Source organism: Echeneis naucrates, chromosome 21 (assembly GCF_900963305.1).
Source record: "Echeneis naucrates chromosome 21, fEcheNa1.1, whole genome shotgun sequence".
Taxonomy (NCBI): Eukaryota; Metazoa; Chordata; class Actinopteri; order Carangiformes; family Echeneidae; genus Echeneis; species Echeneis naucrates.
Window position 1 is genome coordinate 19137202 of NC_042531.1, and position 24578 is coordinate 19161779.

The 24578-nt window shown below is 41.7% G+C and overlaps 1 protein-coding gene across 10 annotated transcripts in view; it reads right to left on the minus strand.

Moving 5' to 3' along the window:
• Positions 1-24578, minus strand: part of tns1b (tensin 1b) — a 155667-nt gene that overhangs the window by 56286 nt on the left and 74803 nt on the right. For all 10 annotated transcript variants that reach the window (XM_029493019.1, XM_029493016.1, XM_029493020.1 and 7 more), the window contains one exon: positions 11001-11039. In XM_029493019.1, the coding sequence (XP_029348879.1) occupies positions 11001-11039 (39 nt within the window). The remainder of the gene's footprint in view (positions 1-11000; positions 11040-24578) is intronic.

Consider the following 24578-nt stretch of genomic DNA (forward strand, 5'->3'; position numbering starts at 1 on the left):
TGTTTTTACAGAAGAGTCAAGAACAAGAATTGATTTCAAAATCTTGTTGCTTGCATACAAAGCTTTTCATGGCCTTGCACCTCATAAGAGAAATGCTTACCACATATACACTGATAACTGGTAGAATAACTCTCAGGTGTTATTCAGTAAATAAGTAAATATTGTAATTCTACATTTCCACTGTTATTGCACTTTTCTTATATGCTGTTGAGAACTTGTGAACGAATTGTGCTTTATAAAGTAAATATGATTTGATTTCGATTTTTGACTTGTTTAAACAACATTTTTTGTGAAACAGCTGTGCAGAGGTTTGGACATGCGCTACTCAAACGTGTGCAGAGAATTCACAAGGGATACTAGCAAGGGATACAGATCAATTCATTGGTAGTCTCAGTCTGTTCATGGGATTTAATGACAGTGAGAAAATACAGAATACCAGCCGCTCACGGTTAAAATGGAAAAACAACAAAAGAGCAAGAGCTAAACTGTTCAAATGGCACTTTGGAAACCTGCTTGGTACTGACAGTCCCTCACAGAGAGCTGTCCAGCAACACCCAGGATGCTCTGCTTCTGTAGAAAGCTACAGTGGAACATAAACAGTCAATGCAAAGGGCAAATTATAGTCTGGATCAGCAGGCCCCAGAATACAGACTCCAAAAATCGCAGACTAAACCACCACCCAGGGCAAAAATGCGACCTTAGAATCATCCTCACTCCACCCGGATGTACAGCTTCACCGGTGACACACGGATCTAAAAACAGCTTCAAGTGTCTGACACAGATCTGCTCAGGCTCTCTCTTTCTCTGTGTCTTTCTGCCAGGTAGATGTGTAACTGTGTGTTGTTGTGATACATCAAACACGTGGAAGACGGTAGAGCTGCCTCCAGGACTGATGGGAGAGGAAACATCCAGCTGATGTTTGAGACTCTAAATGCAGAGTGTGGATTTGCTGAGGTTGAGAACTGCAGCCACAGGCATCTTCACACAAATAGAGCCTATTGTACTTATACCTAGAAAAACATGCACAGACACAAACAATTCTCACAATTATACATTCTAACGTGCATTTCCGTTTTGGGCAATTGCAGCCAGATGGCCGACGCATGAGGGACCTGCAACGTTGAGGCTGCTATCAAAGACTTTCTTCATCCAGACATTGGCCCTACAAACAATAAATATCTTTCTCATCGCATTCAAAGCCAAGATCTGGCTTTGAAACTAACTGCATATTTAAGAGAACATTTTCCTCTCTGACCCTGAATGTGCTGTGTCATAATGGCACTCTGATTCTAGATCAGAGGTCAAACCTCCAGGGCCTGCAAATGGGTTTAAAGCCAAAATGGAGGGCTGTGTTTGGGGTCTGTTTATGTTCAGCTGGGAAACTCTGACGCTGCCAGAATTTACTGCATTTACCACCAAAATGTACATCGAAGCAGCAAAGCAAGTCTCTGATCAACGGATGAACATCTGAGAAATCTAATCTGAATCTGACTGCAGACCAACATGTTTTTTCGTCCACTGGCATTTTCAGACATTGTTATGGCTATAATGTTCACTTGCACCTTTTGGTTTCCTTGTTGTTGTTTTTTTGCATGTTTATGTTTCGTTATACAGTTCATTTACTTTGCTTTCCCTGTGCTAACTTTATATATCCTTTATGCACCTCTGTTAATCGGAATTGTTCTTGGCAATTGCTGCTAGATGATCTGCAGCCGTGATTAGTAAGTATTGTGTGTGAAAGTCAGAAAACAAAAAAAAAGAAATAAATAAAACCATCACAGATAGAAGATAATTAGATTTCCTGACTTCCTAGTTCATCCCTAGCTTAGAGCAACCACCTTGAGTCGAGTCAGCTGAGCATCATGTTACATTTCTGCTCAGAGGAGCAAAATGCAAGCCGTTGATGACTAACGCGGTGGTAAAATAGTAACACCCAGAGTATCGTACAAACAGTGTGGTGAAATGTCAGGTTCCCTGAAATCATCCAGGAAGGTGTGGAGTTGTAACCTGCTGACACCCAAGTTCTGTCATCATCGGGCACCCACCATTGACAGAGACTGCTGACATTTGGGGATGTGACAACAATGTTGCTACAAACAGGCTGAAAATAGTTTAGTCTGATTCATCCAAGATTGTTGTATTCCTATCTATGGGTGCTCTCCATAACAGAAGATGAAGGATAAAGCAGCGGGATAGTAGCATGGTATTCAGCCTGTGGGTGGTAACAACTGACAATTCAAAAGCGACATCCTGTAAAAATGCCTAACAGTTTGCAAAACCAGAGGGCCTTCATCAGTAAACCTGAGAGGAGGGGAGTCAGGTGTCACCAACACATCACAAGTTATACTCAAAGCTCACAAGAAGCTAATTATCTTCAGAATTTCATTCTGTAAAAAAAAAAAAAGTTAACATTTAAAATGATCAATAATCTTTAAAAGGAAAAACAAAGACTCTGAGATTTATGTCAGATGTTCTCAAAGTCCTAGAGTCCAGGGGCCCAGGGATTCTTGATGGGGTTCTCTGGAGGGGCCCAGCAAAACTATAACTCCATTTACAAATAACAGAACAACACTGTTTATTCAAAGGCAATGAAACATCTCAAAGCAAAAAATAACATCAGGCTGGGATCTGCAGTCTAGAAATGCTGATCTACACAACTTCATCATAAGGAGAACTCAAAACTCATTGTGGGCTCAACATCAGTGTCTCCTCCTCGGACACACCACACATTCACAGACGAGCACTTGTCACCTGCGACTGCACTGAGTTTAAGAGGCTTCTGCTCGTTTACTCGTGCTGTGTTCTTGTAAAAGCTATCACGCAAAAACAAACACGATGAGAGAACAGCAAAGCAGCCACGTGCCTGGCTCCACAGAGTAACTTTCACCCACAGCACCAGCACCATGTGCTGCTTTTCACATGAGCACAGTGGCTCCTTTGACCAATTTACCAAATTATAGTCCACTCCTTTAGGAGAGCAGAGGTAGCTTCAAGTCTTACCCCCCTTCCCTCTTTGAGCCTCTTGGGAAATGACCCAGGACTAAATATATAGCTGTGCATCCTTAGAGCTTGAGACACAGCCCATTTAGCTCGGCCCCAGCCGGCTCATTGTGGACAGCAAAGTGGTTAAAGTCACCACTTTGGGTGTGTGAGACAATCAGACAGAGAGAGAGTGAAATAGAGAGTGGGAGAGAGAGGGAGACAGAGAGAAAGGGCATTACTTTCTGAAAGGAAACAGACAGCACTGATTGTGATTGTTGGAATGGTTCAAGCATTTATGTTCAGACCGTGTGTTTGTGGGCATGTGTGTCCGTGTGTGTGTGCGCACATAAAGAAAGCATCCATTTCTTTGTAAGCAGGGCTGAGCTGTATATGATTTGGAGTGATTAGCTCACATGGGATTGCTGTTGTTTTTAGACTATATCTTTGTGCCTCGATGCGTGCGTCCCGTCTAACCAGCCTCCACCATCACACCCCTCTTTCCTCACCCTCTCTCAGCCTTGTACAGTTTTCAGGGACAATTGCTTTCTTTGGAAACATTTAAAACACGTAGCATCTGGACGCTGCAGCAGCAGCAGCAGCAGCAGCAGAGAGGCTACGCACGATCCCCTGCTCCCATGTTTACACTGCAGTTTGGACACTGGCCCACACTGAGAGCTTAGCGGTCTTTGACGTGCCTCAGTGTGCTTTTGTTTCAGCTAAGCTGCTGGATGGACACATTTTTTACTTTGATGAGAAATTATGCAGCAGCGTTCCTCACCAGTCATTGAAGGAATAGCTAAATGTGCGACTACGGTGTGGGTCCACTTTCCAGAGCATCCCAGGCTGGAGAGAGAAATAAAATCATTAACAGTGTTCGTTCGATTCTTTTGGGACGCCACTGTTGAGACTGGATCAGTCTCACATTGACTTGAACTCATTGTAACATCAGGGAGCTCCAGATGTTTGGGGTTAAAACATCAGGAACTGAATGAACTTCACTCTGGTGTGCTGAATATTGCTATGCATTGTGTCCCACAATATCCATCACTGTGGACAACACAGCAAGTGACTGATACCACACAGGACAGCTGAAAGGGCCTTTGCTGGCACGTACAAGAGTGCCTTCTAGTGGGGATGAACTAAAACTACAGGACCAGACACCGGTCTGCAAGATGTCGACTCACCTGAACCTTCAGTCCTTTCCAGTAACTCATTTAGATGGTGTAACAGCTGCGCGAAACAGTGAGAGATATTTTATAGCTCTTTATAGATAAAAGCCAAGGGATGCGTCAGTGAGAGAACCCCCTGAGCTTTGTGGCCCTGTGTAGGGTGAAAACTGTGAACAAGTTTGTTTGCCTTCAAAGTAAAAGCACAGCTGTTTGGCAAGAACATTACCAAATGTTTTCCCCTCTAGTGGCTGCCTAAAAAGGAAATGCTGCCTCCTCCATGAGAGCCGAGGCCTCCTCAGAGCTAGCTCCTGCTTGATTGACAATGTTCCAGATGTGATGCTGCTTCAAAAGCTCAAGAACAAATGAGGTAGCTTTGGTCACCAGGTGGGAGTTCTCCAAGCAATCAGCCTCTTCTCTCTGTCACGACCGGTCGTATCGCACACTGAGTCCCACCATTTTATCGGCCTCAATAACACACTCAAACACACAGCTGCTCCTCTCTCATGCTCCATGGTCCTTCATCTGCAGCTTTCACACAGCCATGTCCCAGAAATGTAAACACTGTGTTAAAACTGGAGGTGGGAGGGCCATATCCTCTTGAGGTTGGGGGGTGGGGTGGGGGGGCTAAAATGCCAGAGATCCCATAGGACAGTAGGAGAGGAGAGTGGACAGTCTTTGCTGTGGGAAAAACCCGTGAGCCGTCTGTGACCCAAGCCAACCCCTGACCTATGTGGTTCTCATCACGCCTGTCCCTGCTCCGACAAAACCCCACCACTCGCTCTGTTATGTAACTGAAAGCCTCTGCAAACATGTGACAGAGAGGAGGCAACCTCTAAGGGCCACTGCCAAGTATTTTACTCCTCAAGGGTGTCTGTGTGTGTGTGTGTGTGTGTGTGTGTGTGTGTGTGTGTGTGTGGAGCGACACAGCCACACCCTTACACACACACAAACACAAACACACCTATTAAATAAATGATTCTCTCGTTCTCTCTTAATACTTTCGGTCTGCATGCGGCCCTATTTGGCAATAACATAAAGCAACATGAAATAAATCTGGACTTCAACACTAAGACTGAATATCACGTCACGTAAGGTTTTCTGCATGTTCCCATCTGAAAAATATAGCATGTGGCTAACGTAGTATGTATTGTGAAATAACCAGTACATACATCACTCATGTCAGTATCTACTGATATCAACAGTCATGCTAGCTGCTCTCCCGCTCTCTGTGCTGAGGCTGATGGAAATGGACTGGATTTTGCCAACTTGGCCCCATTCAAAATTCCACTGGTATTCATAACCACACCAGCAAATCCAGGTAGTTTAGTCATGGTCAAAAAAAAAAAAAATAAACATCAGGAAGACATGAAAGAGTGAACAGAGAAAGGATAGATGACAGGAGCTGTGGAAACTAAAGACTGCAAGCAGCCGCAACGCCTGTCAATGTGTTGTCACCTCCCACCTGAGCACTCATTGGTTATTATGCGTGAAAGCTGGTTTACGGTTGTTACAGAAAATCACGCACACACCACACTGCTTTCCTTATAGTGTTGAATACCACTCACAGCTCATGTGTTAAAGAGCAGGGTCACCACTTTATCCAATGACATACAGAGAAACATACCTCACTGAATTTCATCTGGATCTTTTGGACTGTACTGGAAGTAGCCGACCTAGGGAGAATACACAATCTCCACCCAGGCTTTGCATCCAAAAACTGTTGTGCTGTGAGACAACAGTGCTTACCGCTGACGCCACATCTGCCACAATACAGGCCTCTGCTTTAAATGGGTCAATCAAGAATGTCTAACAGAGCCAGAGGCGAAAAGGCAGAACCAGCCAGAAGAAACCAAGCCAAAATGTCACACCGATAGACAGAAAGAGGATGTTGGCATCTGACAAGCAGCTGTTAACTCAAGTTTGGAAATCATGGTGTAACTAAACAAGTGGATAGTGACCACAGTCTGAATTGGCGTTTCATCATACTGTGCTTTCTAACATAGGAGAAGATAAATTACAGCTTAGCATGCACACAAGGCCACAATAGAAAAAAATAGGGACTGGAATGGTTTTACCCCCCAATAACAGCAACATTTCAACATTTCAGAAAACCCACGCTTATCTGTTTATGTAGAATATAGTACTGTCATTAATACTGTAAAATTCTGAAAAACAAGAATACAAAGTGCACTAACCACAGAGGCTGAAGCGATGGAATTTTTTTGTTGTTGATGTTCTCAAACTAGCTTTATGAGAATACACTGATAACAGTAACTTCCCCAATATGTTTTAAACACCATGCTTTTGACATCTCTGTACTGGCTCGGCTCGTTCTGCTTTCCCTCTTGCCTCTCTGAGCTGGGTGCTGCCGAGAAAACCTGACTCTGACCCTTATGGTGACGATGCTGGATTCTCCGATAGGGCACTTTGATATTAATCATGCGGGGAGCTGGGGTGTCGTAACAGCATGCCTGACTGTTGCATCTGTACAAAGCCCAATACAACGGAAACCAGTGAATTATGTGTGGGTCTAAACATGGCACTAATTGGACCACATCTAGACCATCTCTGCCCCGCAGTTACACATTATTCAGCAATGTATTGGCCCCGTTCCTGCACTACACAAGACCTATAAAAAGGAGAGATGAGGTAGGCGTTAGTGGCTTAGGGTTTTTTGTCTCCAGTTGTGAGTGCACACATTCGCTACGTATATTTCTGTTGGAGCTGGTGGTGGGGGCAGGAGTCCAGATGTGCAGCCAACCTCCTGTGAACACCTATTTTGCTCTCCCTCAATGCCCTCATCGCGTGTTTTTCTTTGTTTTGGTTTTTTTTTTTGTGTTTGTTCAAAATAAAATCTGTTTCAGCACTTGGTCAACATGAGGATAGGTTTGAGCAATGTTCCTGAACTCTCTCTTATTTTTTTTATAAGGGGCTGTCGTCATTTCTTCATTCCTGTCATCATCGATGCCGGATGGCATCTTCCATGTCCAACCACACATCATCATTTACATCAAATGGAAAACCAGCTGGACTTTACTTTGCTCAGTCAGCTGTTTCATTCCAAGATCTCTCAGTCACTCAGTCAGTCAATAATATGTTGGTTACTATATTTAAATCAGAATTTCACAATTACTCTCAGCTCCACATCCACAGTTTGACCACAAACTAGAATAAAGATAAATAGCACTAGCTGCCTTCATTTCAGATTAATACAACTCCATAAAGGCTCTTTCAATCTGCAGGACTTTTCCCAGACATGGTTTGAAATGACAAGGAATCCAAGCCAGCCCTCATTGTGACAGGTCATCTAGTCTGAATGGTTTCAAAGTGCATTTTGATCTCGGACTCAACTTATGTGCTTGACTATAAGCCAAAACTGTCGAGACTGTCCTTAAAGCGCTCTCAGTGTCTTTGCAAATCCATGAAAACTTGGCATCCTCTGTGTGCTTTGGAAGATGGTTTGATACTGTATGACAGAAAGCTCAGGAACCCAGTGAAAAAATAGACCACGTGAGACAACTGGCAACTACTGTCAGCTACTTTTGCAAGGCTCAGGAAAGAACTTTCAGTTGAACGGTGTTGAGAAAAGGCCTTGAGGAGCTAAGAAAAATTGTAATTATACATTGTGATATGACTGAATGTCCTGTTGTGCCTTTGAAACAAAAACAAACACACACACATGGTGGGTACTAACTGGACTTTTCACGCTTTATTGTTTGGAAAGGGGAGAGTGTCATATTTGATCTTATAAACAACTTTTATGCCCTGCAGTTATTTTTACAGAGAGTGTGTTAGTTGGAGTTCACTACGCAATTCTGTTTCTTTCTCTTCCTGCTACCAGAATAATCTCGCAATTAGTTGCAAGAGACATAAATCCCCAGGTCAACAAGGCAGCAAAAGTGTTTTGTTGTCTCAGCAACATTTTGAAAGTCACTCCTGTCTGTTTCTCTGTCATTTAAACTATTTATTTTGGTTTTGAAGAATAAGCTCTGCTTGTTGCCTACAAATAGAAAGCAGTGAAGATGTAATCCTAATCATGACATTTAGTGGCTCCCGCACCGCCACGTGTTTTTGTTAACAATCTGCTAAAAAATGGTTGCAGAAACAGCTTTTGTTGGTTTAATTAGAACACTGCACTGTTTACAGATCCTTTTACCCAGGAATGATAAAATCGGAGCATTTGGCAGGAGAATATCGTATTCGAGAATATCCTGTTGCTAGTGCTAATGCTGGGGGTATATTTTTATATAGTTCTGTCTTGTCACGTCTTCAAAAATCTTAAGTTTTCATAAAAAACACAATCTTTAAAGTACATTTAAAAAATGTCATTATATTCTATAAAAATAAATAAATAAATAAATCAACCAACCACCTTTGTCTTTGAAAATTTAATTTCTTCAAGCTCGTTCATCTAAGTGGAATGTCTGAGTTCACAAAGGTTTGCTTTTTTTTTCTACCCGAGGTTATCTGAAGTTATTATATGGTTGATGTAATCAGTCTGCACCTGAGTGGGGCAGTAACTCATGTTGGTCTCTGGCTGTGGGCGGAGGAATTTACCAAACATGGAGCTGAGCTGACACTCAACTCAGGCTGGAAAGCTCGATGGCATGCATGTTTGCACGTCTGCACACACTCAAACAGCATCATCCAGTTTCTACCTTGTACCTTCGGGATCATACTTTATGCACGAATGGACTCATATTTATGTTCTGTAACTGCACAAACGAAAGTTTACACCCTACAGGTTCAGTGTTCAATCCACGGTTCACCAGCCTGCAGACGGCTTCACGCAGTTATCACTATTTTTCGCTGTTGTTGTTTGTTTGTTTGTTTTCTTCCCTCTCAGTGGAGTAGTGGAGACGTGCCAACAAATGTTTTACACCTCAGCTCATCAGTGTTTATGAGAGCAATCAGCACCTCTAATGCAGGCACAAAAGCCTCTGGGGAGAGTCCTGCTGGCAAGCAGAGGAGAAGGAAGTGGCACATAATGCAGTGATGTGCTCTGTGGTTTTCTCTTTCCTTCTGCCTTCCATTAAAACATAATATGCACCAGCAAGGACAGAAACATATTCTGCTTTGTGTTTGTACTAAGTGAACACTAAGCCAATTAATGACTTATGTAAAACATCTATTTATGGAATTTAGTAGCTGCTAAAGCCAGAGGCTGAATGTTTCAAGCATAGGCTCTCTATAAAAGTGAATGTATACTCTGTAAAGTCAAGCTATCATAGGTGTATTCCCCCGGCTGTGCAGGTTGTATAGAAGCCAATGGGAAAATGGCCCTGTTTGCAATGCCATTTTCTAGCTCAGCAAACATATTTCTCATATGTTTATGGTATCAATCTCTAGTTTCAAATCATTAACACAACATCATTTAGAAGAAAATGGAATTTAAGGCAGGGCAGGTACTTAGGGTCGTGGCTACTGTGTAACTGGCAGACTGTATCATATAATCGGGATCTGGAGTACAGAGCAGGTAAGATCCAGCCTTCACTCCTCACTTCCACCTTCTCCTCCAACCACAGTTTCTTCTGGTTTTCGAGAAACAAGGTGGAAACAAATAAATTAGAACTGTAGAGTGTAGACAGCAGCTCACAAACCAATGGGTGACATCATGGTGGGCTGATCCTTGGTTTTAAGATAGTTGTAAAAATAGACAGCTGGAAGCTAACATATCAGGCACCACAATGAATATGATAATATATAATTGTCTTTGTACAATAGCTTGTCATACTGCCCCTTGTGTCTTCTTGTTTTCTTGCCATTCTACCTGGCTTGGTTCCCTGCTGGGGCAGACTCTGTCCTCTCCCTGTCATAATGAAGGCCTTATCACTGTGATAAGCTAGTGATAGGACTGATGGTATTGCCAGTTGGTCCTCAGGGTTTATATGTTTGCTGTCTCATGACAACTGTGCACTGAAATATAAAAGATCACCTGTCAAATTGCAGGTTCAGTTAGCAGGTAGTGTGTGAGATAGTTTGTGGTAAATTCTTGCGCTCCGCATCCAAAGGTGTTGATTTCAGAAACCAAAGAGCTCAGGTCAACAGCAGTGCCATATTGATGCCCAGACAGCTTGGTCGATGTGGCTAAACATCTTAAACAGATGTCTTCATGCAGAAGGCATTTAGTACGAAAGCATGTGTGGAGGATAATACGTTCTTTCGTGATTACTGCAGTTTTTATGAAAGAAAAATAAGACATTCAGTGAAATATTTTCTCTGTGAGCATAGAAAAGTGCAGGGGATGTTTGCTTTGGTTTGTTGAGCACCCAAAAACCATTTAAACACACAACATGCAAAGAAGCCGAGCGAGCAGACCGTATCCAAGTCTAACACAGCTTCTAATGCCAATACCATATAAGGCCATGGAGCAAGCATCTTTTTTTATTACCCTTGAAAAATCACTTCGTACTCAGACTACATCCCACTTGTTCAGTGTTATTTTAAAGAACAAAAGACGTCATAATGATAAAGCAGATTCAAGGACACAGAAGTTAAATCACCATTCTTATCTATCTTATCTTTTTTGTTTTCACGCCAAGGTAGCCAAAAGATCAGATTTTCAATATACCATTTTACAACTTAAGCACAACAGGGAAAACAACTGCCAGACAATGGTTAAATCAAGTTAAGTCAAGTTTATTTATATAGCCCCAAATCACAAGTTAGTCTCAGGGGGCCTCCAGATAATGGGTCATTATCTGCAATAGTGATTGCCTTGTTGGTGCAGCTGATAGAGGCTGTTACTTTCTTGACCAGAAAGAACCCAATAATGCCTGCTGAGCACGTACAGCATGGAAGCAATTACTTTAAGAAAAGGAGAAAAAAGGAGAAAAAAAAGGAACTCACCAGCTCATAGTTTGTTGCTGGGACACAAGCTGAAGACACCTGAAAACAGAGAAGAGGACTGGTAAGTTATTGATTTACTGCAAGTGAATTCGTGCAAGAGCATCAATAAAAAGCGCACATAATTTATTTTATAGCTAAATTGTACATCATGTTATCATGAGTGACAGATCCAACGGGCTTTAACATCCCTCTATTGGTTTTCATTAACAATAAGCACAAAAAAGGAAAGATGAGCCCTTTTTAGATTTAAAGCTATGGCTCAAAGCATTCAACATAACTTACTGTCATGGTTTGCTCTCATTAGACAGTGGTCTAAAACATCTGGTTGTCAAGCTAGGCAACGCTGAGCCAACATGCTACTAAGCATGTTTTTGTTATATTTTATGGCTCCTAATGTTGTCCACAACCTGACTGCATACTGAGAATTATTGCACCCCCTGTACTGGACTCGAAGTAATCCACAATGGATCATGGAAATAATGCACTCCAAACAATCAATATGTACCATCATGCACTGCACTCACATGCACTCATTTTGTCCAGACAAATTTCTAAACAGTGAGTAGAGAGTGGTGAATGAGGAAGTGATTTCAACACAACAAATATGTGAATGTTGCTTGTACATCTTCTTCTTGTGCCCCCAAGTGGCTGGAAATCTATTCTAGCCGCTTTGAACGGACTCATTATGTTGTTGTTAGTGAGCAGCATGCAGCATTTTCATCAGAAAAGACACATATGAAACACTGCAACTGATTTAAAAAATCCTATTACAGTACTGACTGCAGAACTCAGTAATGCTGAGTTTAAAGGAAGAAGTAATGACAAACTATTAGCACTGCCATAAACAGACTGAAAAGATGAATTTTCATCTCTCCAAAGAGGAAACTCTCCCATCCTAAATAACTAACGTATCAGCTGTGGTAACTCAACGGTGGAATTGCTTCAGCAGAACCCATGATTTGTCCAGCGCCTGGGCTAATCTGATAGCCATCCAACAGCTTCAATAATCATTTCATGAGGTTGGAGCAAGAGCATGAGGACTGAGGCTGATAAACAGGAAAGGCATAATGATCATGGCCAACAACAGAAGAGTCAAATGAAGTGCTTCCAGAAAAATGATGGACACTTAATGAGGGAAGCGTACAAACAGGATGTCACCAATGATATTTCCTGTCCCACTGAGTCTTTTGTGTCATAATTTTTTCTGATGGGGAAGAATCCTACAAACTTAATTGTCACCAGTGGGCATTCTACACCACCGTGTAGAGCGTCCATGGCAGCACATGAAAAAAACTTTAATTCCAGTCTGCTTTTCATAGATTTGTGTTTCATCAGTACAACAGCACAGTGTCCCTTTTAGCTCAGAAAGATTAGGTCCAGGGGTTATCTCCACTGCTGACCTCTAAAAGCACCTGTCATCTTTGATGCTGCCCTACCACTCGCCATATCTACAACTAATTATGTCATTGCAAGATCACACGCTTTCTGCTCTGTTGGGTCTGTTTTGTGTTAGTGTTACTGTTATAGGCGACACTTTGTCGACATCTTGTCCATAGAAATCAAGAAAAAGTCCAGGCCCCTTAATCATTGAAGATAATAGGCTGAGAATAAACAAGCCATAATGTGAATCAACTGATCTCTACTTCAGAATAACCTAAAAAACTAATTGCAGGGATGGGAAAAGTGTCAGATACACATGTAAACATATATCAAGGGCTTGCTGGTATCAAATATTGCTAAAAAATGCTATAAGATGAGGATTAACATCCTCAGAGTGTGGAACTGTTTTGGTGCCCAAAATCTAACCGCTCTGAACAGCTGATTAGATTCACAAAGTTGAGGATGTATGAGTCATTAAAGGCTCTTTTATAATCATTCCTTCATCTCAAATACAGGAATGTTGACTCTAAACAGGAAATGGCTGTTATCAGATAAGATGTTTCAGTTTCCCACTGATATTCTGATATGACAGAGGCAATGCCTAAAATTAAGATGTTCTCCAATACAGTGGCTATGAGTGCACCCATTAACCCCTCGCCTCATGCTCATCACATACAAAACACAAATTTCCCCAGGGCGGGGATTGGTGGGTGATGCAGCTTGGAAATAAATGTAGTTCCGTGAGTGTTAAATGAAAGGTAAAGGGGGAAACTTTCTCCTGCCCGTGGGAACAAAATGTTCCTCAGTGACTTGCCTGTCACAGTTGCCCCACGTATCAGCAGCTGACTTGAATGATGGCATCCAAGTGGAATGTGTCTCTGCTTTCCAGAATTTACGTCTGGCGCGGTGGAGTGTGTCTGCAGTTGACATGATACAGTATCTCTGGCTGGCTCAAATCTACTTGATTACAGTTATTCTAACCCTCCAATCAGCCCCCCTCCACTGTCAACATCATTCAGGGACAGCCCATGTTCCTTCATGTGGTGTTCTCCCTGCTCAGGCTCGTCAGACCTTTGCGTCTGACTCTGGAGCTCTAGTCCGCTTGTAAACATGGCTAACTGAGCACATTTACATGCAGAATAAATGTGCTGACGTTAAGGTTTATGGGCTAATCTGTTTACATGTTTTTAAATTTACATTGGCTCGTTTTGCAGAATGCTGTTATCCAAAATGATCACAAGAAAATGACCCCTGACCTTGAGCAGTAGAGGTTCAGTACTTATGTCTGTTCAATGAGTTGGATAAATATTTTGGTCATCATGGTAATCTTTAACAAGCTGCACAATCCCAAAAGAAATCAGACTAATGTTGTACATTTAGGCCACTATATATTCTGCTCCTGGCTCAGGGTAGTAAGAGCGACAATAAGAGTATATAAAGGAAAAGTAACTAAGTGGTGATATCGCCTAACTGCTGTTTGAGTCTACGTAGACACACAAAACTCCTTCTCATCACATGGTCCACCCACACAGATAATTTCATTCATTCTGCCTGATCTGACTTCTGTGGAAATGTACGGAGAGTGATGGATTGAAACTTCCTTCACTCTGCTGTTTTGCTGTGCCTGTGGAGGCAGGACTACTTAATCATTCTTGTTTGTAGCTGCGGTTTGATGACTTTATGTCATTTCCATGACTTTACCAATGCTGAGATCTTCTGTACCTATGTAGCATATACAGAGGCAAGTTTAGAGCTGAAAGCCGCACTTTCAGATTTGAATAAAAATCCAGCTCAAAAGCTCAAAAGCTTTGATCATATCAATAGCTGGGGTCTTTGATTGTGGCGTTTCTCCCAGGTACTCCAGCCTCCCCCACAGTTCAAAGGCATGCGAGTTAGTTTAATAGGGGACTGGAGCGCCTGCACATGTAAGTGAGAATAGTTGTTTGTCTGGGATTCGACCCACCCCTCCAGTAAATCGAAAGGAATATGGATAATGAATGAATACTTGAAAGCTGCCATGTGTGACTGTGTGTGATTCTGCTGCAAACCGGAGTAAAAAAGCAGATGTTCAGTCAATTCCTCCCTGCAGATCTATACTGTTGGTAGATGTGCAGGTAAAAGCTCCAGCATTCATCATGAGAAGAGCGCTGTGCTGGTGCAGCAGGGTGAGCGAGTCAGGCCAGCAAACTATTGGTCTTTGCTGCAGCACATTGCATCATTAACAACAACAACACACTCCGTTTGCAAAGTAAAACATAAAACCACACACCCAGATAAGTTGGAAGGAAAATAGGGAAATTGAATATTTTAATGCATCATTTTTGGGGCATTGTGGCAACAGATGAGAGGCCAACTAATCACAAAAGCTGCTCCATGGGTAAGTCTCCAAACATTAAAAAGGCTAAAACATTTGACATTTAGCTGAAAACCACACAAGGCATTCTTTTTATTTGAACTGAACAGACATAATTGATATCAGAGACAACATCAACAAGCAGATAGCTAACGTCGCCATTGTAATAAAGTCAGTGATGTAAAGGTCAGCTTGAGAGGGTAACTAGTCTGCCCACATCAGAATAGCATGCATTCTCCTTCATGCTAAGCTGTTGTTGATGCTGGACTGGAGCTTTGTGCCATTGCAGTCTGGTAAAATGTTCTCCCAGAAGCCACAGGGAGTATTTATCTAAAGGCAGGCTGCAGGTGAGCGCTTAGCGGTGGGCTAACCACAGGTCAAGCGGCAGGAAACCACTATGTGAAAAATAATCTGGTCATTAAAAAAAGGGGGGTGATCTGGAAAGTGAGCATGGAGAAAGCCGATAAGGTGCAAACAGAAGCACGTGGATAGAAGTGTGTGAGTTAATGATTTTTAGCTTCGCTAGCAGCACCTCTCAAAAGATGGCAGCGTCAGGTGGCGAAATATCTCAACGACTTCCCAGAGGATCAATCCCACCAGCTTTAGAGCTCCCTTCACTTTTCCTGTAGCAACAGCATGAGGTTCATACTTGTGGTTTTCTGTCAAAGGTCTCCATAATTATGTAGCTGCCTGTGTGGTGCTTCTGTAAAAAAGTCCGAGCCTCAGTGTGAGGCTTAGTGTAGCCACAGTGTTTCTGGCGTACAAGCACCTGGACGGGGAACAAGTCTGCCTATAGTGTCGGTGCTCTGTGGGCTGTATCTAATGCAGGGTGTGAATGCCAATTGTAGCCTTTTCTATGACTGACCAAAACAGATTTTTAGTGGGTCATAGTGAGTTTTTGGAAAAGGGGAGGAAGGCTCTGTCTCAATCCAACACTCGCATGCCAAAGGAGAGAGAGCGTAGAGCTAAATTTTCAGGCTATAACAGGATAATATCAGAATACAGAATCCACAAAATACTTAAACTGAGGCATGGGATCTGTCAGGGTTTGTGCCCTGTCCCTGACCAGTGTCAGCTGGGGGGGTGTAGCTGCCCTGTAACACCACAAACATAATAATGGATAATGAAAGGATGGATGGGCTTATATCTACAATTCTCCATCTGAATGGAGCGTGGAAACAACCCGTGACACATCAGATAGAATAATTAAGGTCACTAACTTACTTTAGGACTCCACAAGTCCTTGTCATGGCTGTCAAAGCGCGCTCCTCCACATATAAAGAAACTATCTTATCTTAGGTCATTGGCATCCAACAGTTTAATAATAACCTTATAAGCCTGCGTCTCCATTCATGTGCAATGCCAGATTGGTAATGTCATGAAAATTGGACAGTATGATACCCAACTGCTTATTTATTTAGTTTATTTATTTCATTTTATTGTTTTTATCTTATTGTTATTGTGAAAAAGGTTTTGTGTGCTCCCAGCCCTACTGTCCTAATTATGTTGTATGTATTCTAATTTTTATTCGAACAATCAATGAATTGTGTTTGAATTTTGATGAGCACCTACACAAAGCCTTTGTCCATGCTCTGCTGTGCGTGGGGAGGCCCAGCCAGAGTGTATGTTGATGCTATCGAGAGTATTCAAATGAGTGTAATACAATAAAGGATAATTGTGTTGTTGCATTCCGTACATGCTTGCGTTAACAGCATTAAACAAGGGTCCATTTCCTATGGACAAAAGTCCATGTCAGACGTCTGGCTCGCAGGAAAGTGTTCACATGCAGTATGCTTCCCGCTAGCTACTGACACACTCCAGACATAGTCGTTATGTAACTGATGTCTCTCCCAGGTCTGAATATGTTAATAATCCTCTCTAATGACGTGACCGGTGCAGATCCTTAAATAAATGATGAATTGAGGCATTATTTGGGTAAGCAAGTTACAACAGAATCTCTGCTATGTTCACGTCTATAAATCTGAAATCTAATGTAGGAAAATCAGACAACAGGGTGATAAATCACAGCAGAAGAAAGCACATTCCTGCTTTACTCCAAACACTGAAATGACTGTAATGCAGTAGCTCATTTCTACGTGGAAGAAAAAAAAAAAAAAAAGCCTGCCCCAGCCCTCTGCACTGGCATATTAACACACAGCTGCCCCAAATGCTTTTATGTTTGTCCAGATCTCTACATCAGGCACATCCCAGCAGAACTATTCAGTGTGCAAATTCAATTTATGAGGTATAACCAGGAACAGAAGGTTGTGAGCGGCCGTGATGGTTGAGTATGCCAGCATGTCGATCCGTATGGACTTATTGGAATAGTATCAAAGCAGAAAGGAATGATGGGAGAGCTTTGGTCCAAGTGCCCATGCCCTATCACATCTGCTTCTCTATCTACAATCATTGATTTACTGTGATTTTTTTCTTCTGTCGCTTTTTTGCTTATTTTCTGCCTGGGAAAAGTTGTGAAAAATCACATGTACTGAGCAGACAGGGCATGTACTGATTAATGTTTCATAGCATATGAAAAACATCAGTAACAAAACCATATATTTTGTCTTGTGTATTTTTTACCCTATATTTTGATCAACAAAGGCACATTCCAGCACGGTGGCATAGCATCGCTGTTGCTCCACCGCAGAAAGGTTGCAGGTTCGGTTCCGGGCCTGGGGCCTTTCTGTGTGGACTTTGCATGTGTGGGTTTCTTCTGGGTACTGTGGTTTCCTCCCACCATCCAAAGACATCATGTTTGGGTTAACTGGTGACTCTAAACTGTCTGTAGGTCTGAGTGTGAGTGGTTGTTGGTCTCTGTCTGTCTCTGTGTCGGCCCTGTGATGGACTGGTGACCTGTCCAGGGTGAACCCCGCCCTCAGCCAGTCTGAGCTGGGATTGGCTCCAGAACTCCCCACAACAAGAAATGGATAAGCGGTTGAAGATGAATGAATGTGTGTACACGTTGCTATTCTTAGTGCTGAAATGATGGTGATCATTTCATTAATCAACATGGGCACCTTAAAGGCCCCATATTTGACTATTCTGTGTCTTATCTGAGGTGTCTGCAAAAGACATTTTTGCTCTTTGGGAGCCAAAAACCATCTCAGTGTAGTTTTACATCTCCTCTCTGGAGGTCTAGTAATACAGTACAGGCCAAAAGTTTGGACACACCTTCTCATTCAAATGAATAGGAAAGTGTGTCCAAACCTTTGGCCTGTACTGTACGTCAGTCAGCCAATTAGAGGAGAAGATCCGAGCCTCTACTTCATATTAGCTGGCTGCTAACTGAGTGATGCAATAAAAATATTGCAGAATTCAGACTAAGACAGGAATACTTAATCCTGCAAGTCTGGTTGGTGGGTCTTGGTGGGTGTGGCTTGGCTGGAGGCGGTAACTGCTTTGCTCTGACATCACAAAGTTCCTGAAGTCAGTTTCAAGGCTCGGTTTTTGAATAGAGACTGCGAGCATTTCTGTGTAGACCGAAGACATTTGAATCTTTAACAGGATTAATATAAATCCTAGACCCAATTTATAATCAAAGACACGGCTACGGACTACATGGAACCTTTCAATTGTGTGACAGGCATTTGGTATTCTAAATAAATACTGATTAATACAAAACAGTATGCAAATAACTGACAAAATGTTCTATTTTTTAAAAAAAACTTCACTGTGGCCTCACTGTGCAATGGATTCGTCAGCATCACCAATGTGAGCTCCTATAGAGAATGTGTATACAGTGCAAATGAATGCATCACGGAACAAGTTTCCATGACGTTGTGTTTATACTTGATGAAGGTTAGGATCAACAGCATTGCAGGAGTAAATCACCAAAGAAATATATATAAATATGTGATGGATTATATTCAGATAAAGATAAGTAGCATAATAATGAATACTGATCGTCTGCCTATTTCGAAGTGACTTGAATGCCCAAGGGAGTTTGCGTGTCCCTGCCATGGGTCTTCTCCACAACCGGGACTCAGAGTGGCCTGTAGCCAAGCAGAACGCCTGTTCCTTCTCACCCCATCTTTGTTGGACAGGACTGATGGCTGGGAGAGGGGAGAAGCTATGGCTTGTTTCTTTTATTCCAAAGTTACAGCGGGGGTCAACTTCCCTTCTCAGGGTCTCTCAGCCGAGAGTGGATATTTACCAGCATGCTGATTTACACATTTATCATTGCTCACACCGCCTGGCACCAGGCCAAGTGGTGCAGAGTGACGAGGGGTGGGGGGACAGGAGAAGAAGGCAGCCAAGATGAATCTGAGTTTTGGGGGAAGGGGTCTGTATGTCGTTTGGCAAAAGTCCCCTACTTAAAGTGCTAGTTGCATTTCCAGCCATTCAAGGTGGTTACAGTTACCATCAGTGCAACTCCCTCTGTTTTTTTTCCTCGCAATCCAAATCTTCGACATTTTAGGAAAAGTGCTTGTTTGCAGTCTTACCCAGACGCCAATGAATAGATCAATACCAATTTCATCTCCATGCACATGCTACAGTCCAGTACACAGAAGTGTCTGCGGGGTGTTCTGTCTTGCTTAGGTCTAAGACAAGAAGCCAGGGTTGGAACTTGGTCAAAAGTAAAAAGTCGGCCGTCAGCTTCTCCCTGCTCTCTATCTAAGCAAAACTTCTCACATGAAAATGTTTTTCCAAATGATGTCATTTTACATTTGCTCTCTCACAGGAGATTTCAGGAATCAACTTAAAGACATGCACACAATCAGGACAGACTGACTGAACAAAAAAAGGGTTATAGGCATGACAGTCATGAGGTGGGTATACTGTATCCGTTAACATGGTCACAATTCCCTCCAGACCTGCTTTCAGACATACAGTTTAATAAACATAGAAAAGCAATTCGTCTGATAAAGTTTGTCCACCAAAAAATGTAAATTACCTCATTAAAACCAGATTGCAACTCGATAAATAAATGCTGTGGTTAGTAGTGCTGCTACACAGCAAGAAGGTTATGGAATTATGATGCTTTTCTGTGTGGAGAGTGCATGTTCTCCTGTGTTAGATCAACAACTTAACGATTAATGATTAAGGAATCTGTATTTTGTGCTTTAGGAACTATCACCTTTCCATGAGGAGCGACAAAATCCCCCAGGAGGTTGTTGTGTCAAGAATATTGAACAAGCTGAGGCAAATCTCTACAAAGAGTCCACCATGCTGGCATTTAACAGACCGTGAGAGGACAAGCAGTTAAAATGTTTACTTGTGACTCGAATGACCAGGTTTGGGTTTCACTTTTACTCCCCTTCCCAATCAGTTGCAGTTTCTTTTTCTCTTCCTCTTTTTTTCTCTCTTTTTTTTTTTTTTTTTGGACAACTTTTCACTGTGTATGTTTTGCAAACAGTCATCGAAAATTTCTGATATTCAGTATCACTCCAAAACCAGAAAGCTGCTGCAGCAAGATGCAACACATATATTACTGTGATAAACAATAAATGCGGGTTAAAATTCATTTTGGCGGGTGTTGATAAAAACTTACTAGCCACTTTGGCCGGTGATGCATGAGGCAATCGTGTCGGTCAGATATACTCTACGCTATGTTTTGTTCTCGGCCATTTGTACCCCTGGCAGTGATTCCTACCTTTCCAATAAATACTGTGCCGCAATGCTACATGATGACGCTTAATACGCCCATTGGCTGTGCGAATGCTGGTATTTCACGCTACAATCCAGAGTGCAACCAGCGCGAGAAACAAACAGAGATAGATAGTGTGAGGGAGGTAGATAAAAACAGCGGAGCTAAAGTTTAAAGTAAAACATAGTTTAACATCTGAAGTAAAACTAAACTAAATGCAGCGGTGGTTGAACTTGGGACATACGAGGCTGGGCGAGAAGAGAACGAATGGAGGGGATACGGATATCGGCGAGCGTGTGAAATGAAAAAGAGAGTTTAACGTCAAATGGCTAGTGGAAATTCTGACTGGCTGGTAACTTTAGAGAATGTGGCTGGTGATCAAAAAAGTTAATTTAGCACCCTGGTAATGAATATTGAATATGTATAAAAATAAAAGCAGCAATAAAAATAGAAGGTCACAAGCAAGTTTGGAAAATGTAATTGATTATACATTCTGATTTCTTTTACTTAGTTGAAATAAGCTTAAAATATCTATATACATATCAAAATATTCAAAAGAAATAGCAGGTGTATGTTTTGTACATTGTGAATACCAACCATTTCAAAGACATCTTGTGAAAATGGAGTATTATAATGTAAAGTTAGACAAGGGTACACAGAGACGCATTGTTGCTGTATGCAAATACAGTTTAGGGCCAGACAAACACATTCCCATCATTTAGCACGCCAGCATTTGACTGTGAGCTGCTTGGATAGATCCAGGAACCTGGCACCGATGTTTCCTGTCTTTCTGTTGGAGACCAAGCCCCTTTCCACGTCAATCAGTCGAGAAAAGCAAACAACAATATGAAGGCCTTCTGGCACAACTGAGGAAACAGGTCTGCTTTCTATAAACATTCCACTGAGAAACATGAAGGCTTGATAAGAAAAAAAAATAAAAGAAAAACAACCCCTCCACCTTCCCAGTCGGCTGTTGGCACACACACACACACACAGGAGACATACTTCACATCGTGTTCATATGGATGCTCAGTCATGTAAAAATTGCCATTTTAGAGAAGCTACATCGAAGATATTTTCACGTCATCTCCCTACGTAGTTTTAATTCTCATATGAAATCTGTTTTAATCTAATTTCATTAGTTGGTTCCCAGGCACCCAATGGTGAGAGAGCCCTTTTGGATTCCTTGGCACTATTATTATTTTTCTTCCTGCTGTTTCAACCAACTTTTTGGGCAATAAAAGACGAATGAACAAATGTATCATGATAAGTCGCACAAAAAAGTCTTGAGGACCCGTGCCCTCACTCTAACAGGAAGTCGGCCAGTTTTTGATTTTTGGACGATTGTGGCAATTTCAATGCATCGAAACGAACTCCTCCTACAGTTTTCCTCCAAATGACTTGTTTGAAATGAAATGAAGTTTCTACCATGAAAAAGGAAGTCTTCATAACGCCTCCTCTTGTAACATTTATCCAAACGACTTGACATTAACTGAGAATCAATCAAGATCTTCCAGGATGAAAAGTTTTCAAATTCTTATTCATCCACTACACCTGTTAAATATGGCAATGGCGGCAATGTCGATGCGTCGCCATAAAAGAGAAAGTCCTTGTAAGTCCAGCATACATTGTCCAATCCGCCCCAAATTTTGCACGCAAGATGAGACTCCCGCCCCAAACACCTCTATCTGTCAATACTGAGTCAGATAAAGAGCGCCACCTCCTGGACACAGGAGGTCAGCCTAATAAGATCATCAGATTGAGAAGATATTTACAGGTTGTGTTCTCCTTATCCTATTCTACGGTACGACAGGGATGTTCTCTAGCACCACAGAGTGAACGTCATAATAAAACTCCAGCATACATTGCCCAATCTACCCATAATAATTCATTATGCATGTAAATGAGTCTCCCAATATAAATATTAATAATCCAGGTAAAATTAAATTAATTCCAATAAAAATTATATACATTTCCAAGCCCAAATGTGCCCTGATGAAACACATACTAATGTAGAAATTGGTATATTGATGGTTATCAGGCACACTGAGCTAAGTACAGAAGCTCAACCCCCAGAAGTTATACGTTAAGCGTTTTTTTTTTTTTTTTTTTTTTATCAGTGAACCTTTGAACCAGTGAACCTTCAGTGAACTTAATACAGGAGGGAGTTTTGGGTTACGATTGCCATTAAATTTCATACTATGTATATTTAGCAAATTTAAAATTGGGCACCTGCTTCAAAAGTCCATTAGTTCATTCATATCAGTTAGTTGAAGTCAACGACAAATTCCTGAGCAAGCCTTTAGATGGCATGGAAACTTCTGCAAAATTACTTCTTTTGAAAGAGCGGTTTCCCCAAACCAGCTGAAAGGCAGACACATCTTTAAATGCTCAGTATGCACTTGACAGCTGCCAACCTACTGTTCGCATTCTCTGCTGTAGGGTATCAGACAGATACGCTAAGATATGATAAACGACTCATCATCAAGGAGCAGACATCTACATCCATCTGAGCTCGGAAACTAACAAGGCTGCAGTCCATTATGTCAGTAAATCCATGTGAGCCAGTCTTCTGCTACAGCTTTAACATGGCTTAAGGAGACTTGAGAGCCATTGGCTGGGACAGTTGGGCAACTGGTAGACAGCCATCTTGATGTTGCCACACAAAAACAGGAACAATGGCATTTGGGGATGAAAAAGAAAAAAGTCAAACCAAGAAGTCATGTCAAGGAAATGTTTCAGGGTATTTTTCGTTTTCGTTTTTTTTTTTTTTTTTCTCTCAATATGTTCTTTCACTTTGAAGGAGCTTAAGAAAGGGCCATTATACCAGGCTTTAAGCTTGATTGCATGGAGTCATTTAAAAGATTAGCCATCATTAAATGTTTCACGATTATATCCCCCTTTTAGGGGTATTATAGGAAGTTCCTCTGCTCAAGGGGTATTAGAATGTGAGGGTCTGCAGAGAAGCTTTGTCTGAAATAACCCACAGCCAGAGAGGGGAGAAATGAGGTTTGTGGGCAAGGAAATTCATTTGAGTAGAAGCTTTCTTGAGTGGAGAAAAAAAAAAAAAATTAAATGACCTCAAGTGTCTGGAACACAAATCTGATTTGATGCACCATTGGGGGAAAAAGCAAAACATTTTGAGCACAAGTTTGAGCCGTAGCGTAAAAACAAAACCAAAACAACTGAACCGAACCAAAAGTGAAAACCTTACCTCTGCTCTGAGCGGATGAACGGGCCCGATGTGCTCCAGGTTGGTGGGTTTTCTCATGCCTCATCATACTGAGTTGTTACTGCTCTAGAGCAGCAAATTTTGAAGGGGTCCACTGTTTATTTTAACGGCAACATAAGTCTACGGATATATTCCTTCAAACACTCTTTAAACACCTTCCTCTGTGCCTTTGACAGCAGTTTTTCATACATGCCAGACGACCTGCTAACTAACTGCCATAAGTGAGACATTATATGATGCCCTTGAAAAATGCTAAGCTTTTATTGAATGCTATTAATTATACTAAAAGCCCGACTGTACAGACTGATGCCTCAGTACAGCTATAGGTTATTTATGTGGCTAATGTATTGCAGGTTCGCAAGATCTGCCAACAGTGAGTCCAGAGGACAAAGGGATTAAATTAATTGCTGTGCCCACTTTAAAGTTCTGCATACCATTTTGTGACCAGATTACAACTGCGAGGGTGAATCGTGCCGCAAATTGATTCATATGCACTTTGTATTGTACTTGGGCATAACATTGAACAAATGATATTTGGCTTAGATCACAATGTATATTCCTGCCCTTGGATCAAGAATCAATGTCAAGTTTTCTCGCTTACTCTAACTCTCTCACTCTCTCTATCTGTCGATTGATCTCATTTGACAGCGCTAAGGCTTCAACTAGACCTCCATGTGGTCTTTCATTAGAAATCAGCTCTAGGTTCAGTATTAATACAATGAGCATATCAAAGGTCTCAGTCCACAGAGAAATGCTCAAAGTCTATATTCAGGAAATTAATATAGTTTTTCTGATTGTTTGCTATCAGCTCTGTTTTTACTGGTTCAGTTAGATCAATCTGAATCTGAATGATCTGATTGATCTGAATGATCTTCTGATTCTCTCTGAAGAGAGAGAAGGATCTTCTCTCTCTTCTGATTGGCTGACTGACCCGTTGTTAGAGCTTTATTAGCGAGAAGCCTGAGAGAGGAGGTTTTTGGTTCTATAGATTCTCATAGATACACTTCAAATAAAAACTTAAAATAT